A 2,865-nucleotide genomic window follows, 5' to 3' on the forward strand; every position below is an offset into this window, starting at 1 on the left:
GTTGGGACATTGCTGGACCAGCCCAGTTTTAGGCAGTTCCACTTCCCAGTGGGTGGGGTAGCAGGCCCTATAAAGATATTCCCTGCTGTGAGACTCCTAAACTCCTGGTACCCGAGCATCGATCTGCTTTGGAGAACCTAGTGAGTCTGCTTCCTTGAGTTCCTCTGTTCTTTGTGCCCTGAAATGTTGAATTTAATTGGTTATCAGCAAGTTTGGTTGATCCAATTCTGTGACCATGGGTTTGATGCTACTTAGTAGATGGAAATTTAGAATTAGAGTACAATGGTATGCTATTTTAGCTTGTTTCTTGTATACACTTAGGTGTCTATAAGGACAAAGAAATGAATAGGAAAGCTTTGATTTGGAGAAGAAGAAAGAACAAAGTATTTTTTTCCTCATGTTTTCTTGGTGTTCTTTTCAAATGTTTGTGACTTAATAGGCGGAAGAGCCTGCAATCCATCCCAAACAGCCCTTTGTTCTGTGCTCAAGTCAACCCACTGGAACTTTACAACAGATAATGGTGGTAGAAACGGCGTGTGAGATTGCCCATGGTATCTGAACGTGTCACTGCCTTTCCTGAAGGTGTAATTTTCACAGAGATAACATGCTTGGTTCATTACTGCAGAGATATTTTCTTTGGAAAAATTGTATGAGAAAATACAGGATTTCCCAGGGCCAATGAAGCAATTAATTTGCTAAAGTGGAAGAGAGAAATGAGGGCGTCATTAAAAGGCAGATAAGACTTTAAATAAATTTTTGGAGACTGGAGAAATAATATCCCATGGTGTTACATAAGCTTTGGCTTCTCTCTCTATAGGAACCCCTTCCTGTGAACACTGTCATATCATTTCTTTCAGGTTCTGAGACTCCAGCAGGATGTCTTACCAACAGCAGCAGTGTAAGCAGCCCTGCCAGCCACCTCCTATGTGCCCCATGCCAAAGTGCCCAGAGCCATGTCCACCCCCGAAGTTCCCTGAGCCCTGCCCACCACCAAAGCGTCCAGAGCCCTGCCCACCTCAGCAGTGTCAGCAGAAATGTCCTCCTGTGCCACCTTCTCCCCCCTGCCAGCAGAAGTATCCACCCAAGAGCAAGTAACAGCTTCGGGATTCATCAGGATCATGAAATGATGAGGATAATTGGCTCATCTTGTTCCACAGCTTCACCTGCATCTTCTTATCAAAGCCTACCGTGGTTACACAGGGAGCTTCTTTCCCCTTTGCCTGTAATCTGCCTGTGATGATCCCTGACAGCAAAATGTTTCCTTTTTGAGGCTGCCATACTGCCACTGTCCAGGTGGAGCTGAGAAAAGGAAGTCCTCAGCTGTGCCAGCTCTCACAGCTTTGGAAGAAAGAGCAGCAGCTCTCTCCCTGGGAACCATCAGAGAATTCTGTTGATGTTTTCTGTGTCTGTCTGTCACCTGGGCATGAGCTTCTCCCACCTGTGCAATTGTCACTTTTCTTTCACTCCCTGAATAAATCATCTTTGCATATATATTTGTGAATGAATCTTTTGCTTCATTTTGAATCTGCTTTATTAGCAATATTATACAATTATTTGGGTTTCTTTCCATCTTTCTTTCATCCATAGGCAGGATCTCACAATTATTGTTATCTGAATTTTGGGCCATATCAACGATTATTTTCATATCATTTTAAACCCCTTTATTTTTCCTTAATTAGTTTTTGATTGATTTGAGGAACAATTCAATCAGAATTTTAATCTCTTTATTGCAAATTGTGGAAAATAATATTTATATCACAAATTTATCTTAGGCATAAAATGGAATTAGTATCAGGAATTCAGCTGACACATCATTACTACTCATTTTATAGTAGTCTATTAGCAGCAGTACAGCATCAGAGAAATTCAAATCAAAACTACAATGAGCAAAGGAGAAAATGGGCAGTTGTTCCGTGTGCATTGAGTTTTACTTTTGCAGGATAAAAATGTTCTAGAGATGCATCGCATAATAATATCAGTGTACTTAACATGTCTAAACTAAAAAAATTGTTTTATTGTGCATAGAAATACAATTGATTTTTGCATATTGATCTTGTATCCTGTAATCTTGCTGAATTTGTCTGTAAGTTCTAAGTGTGTGTGTGTGTGTGTGTGTGTAAGAATTTCTTAGGTCAGCTCTCTGTATCTGTGGGTTCTGCATCTGTGCTGCTTTTTTTATGTTTGTTGGCTGTATAAATGTCTTCTTTTGGCAACTGTCTGTTGATGTCCTTTGCCCACTTTTAATGGAGTTGTTTGTTTTTTCTTGTAAATTTCTTTAAGTTTCTTGCAGATTCTGGATATTAGATCTTTGTCAGATAGATAAACAGCAAAAATTTTCTCCTGTTCTTTAGGTTGTCTGTTCACTCTAATGAGTTTCTTTTGCTGTGCAGAAGCTCCTTAGTTTAATTAGATCTAATTTGTCCATTTTTTCTTTTGTTGCAATTGCTTTTGATGTTTTTGTCATGAAATCTTTGCTGAAGACTACATCCTGAATGGTATTGCCTAGATTTCCTTCTAGGGTTTTTTTTCCCCCCCATAGTTTTGGGCTTTACATTTACAGTTTTTACAATAGAACCAAAAACAATAAAACATTTAGAAATAAAATTAACAAGAGGACAATGATATCAGCAAGATGGATGACTAGAGATGCCCAGTTCTCCCACCACCCTCACAAAAACAAACCAGAACAACAAATAACCAACTACATTTGGATTACAGTGTCTAAAGGAGAGCACTGGGATAAAGCACAGAAGTGGTGAAACCCATGCGGAGCACAGAAATGTAGGACATCCAAGAGACTAAATCAAGCAGATGAAGGAATTTCAGAACTTGAAGGTAAGTTTTTTGAAAGCATCATTTTAATTT

At 39.2% G+C, this 2,865-nt stretch overlaps 1 protein-coding gene across 1 annotated transcript; it reads left to right on the forward strand.

Moving 5' to 3' along the window:
* Window positions 1–876: 876 nt before the first annotated feature.
* Window positions 877–1,095, forward strand: LOC135271864 (small proline-rich protein 2E-like). The gene has a single exon (XM_064369883.1). It carries the CDS (start codon window positions 877–879, stop codon window positions 1,093–1,095), a length of 219 nt encoding a protein of 72 aa, XP_064225953.1.
* Window positions 1,096–2,865: the final 1,770 nt, after the last annotated feature.

Source organism: Aotus nancymaae, unplaced genomic scaffold, assembly GCF_030222135.1.
Source record: "Aotus nancymaae isolate 86718 unplaced genomic scaffold, 86718_ANA_hifiasm-v0.15.2.pri h1tg000094l, whole genome shotgun sequence".
Taxonomy (NCBI): Eukaryota; Metazoa; Chordata; class Mammalia; order Primates; family Aotidae; genus Aotus; species Aotus nancymaae.

What these genes read in the sequence shown, in the direction of transcription:
- LOC135271864 (XM_064369883.1), top strand. Translation starts at nt 877, where the DNA reads ATGTCTTACCAACAGCAGCAGTGTAAGCAGCCCTGCCAGCCACCTCCT.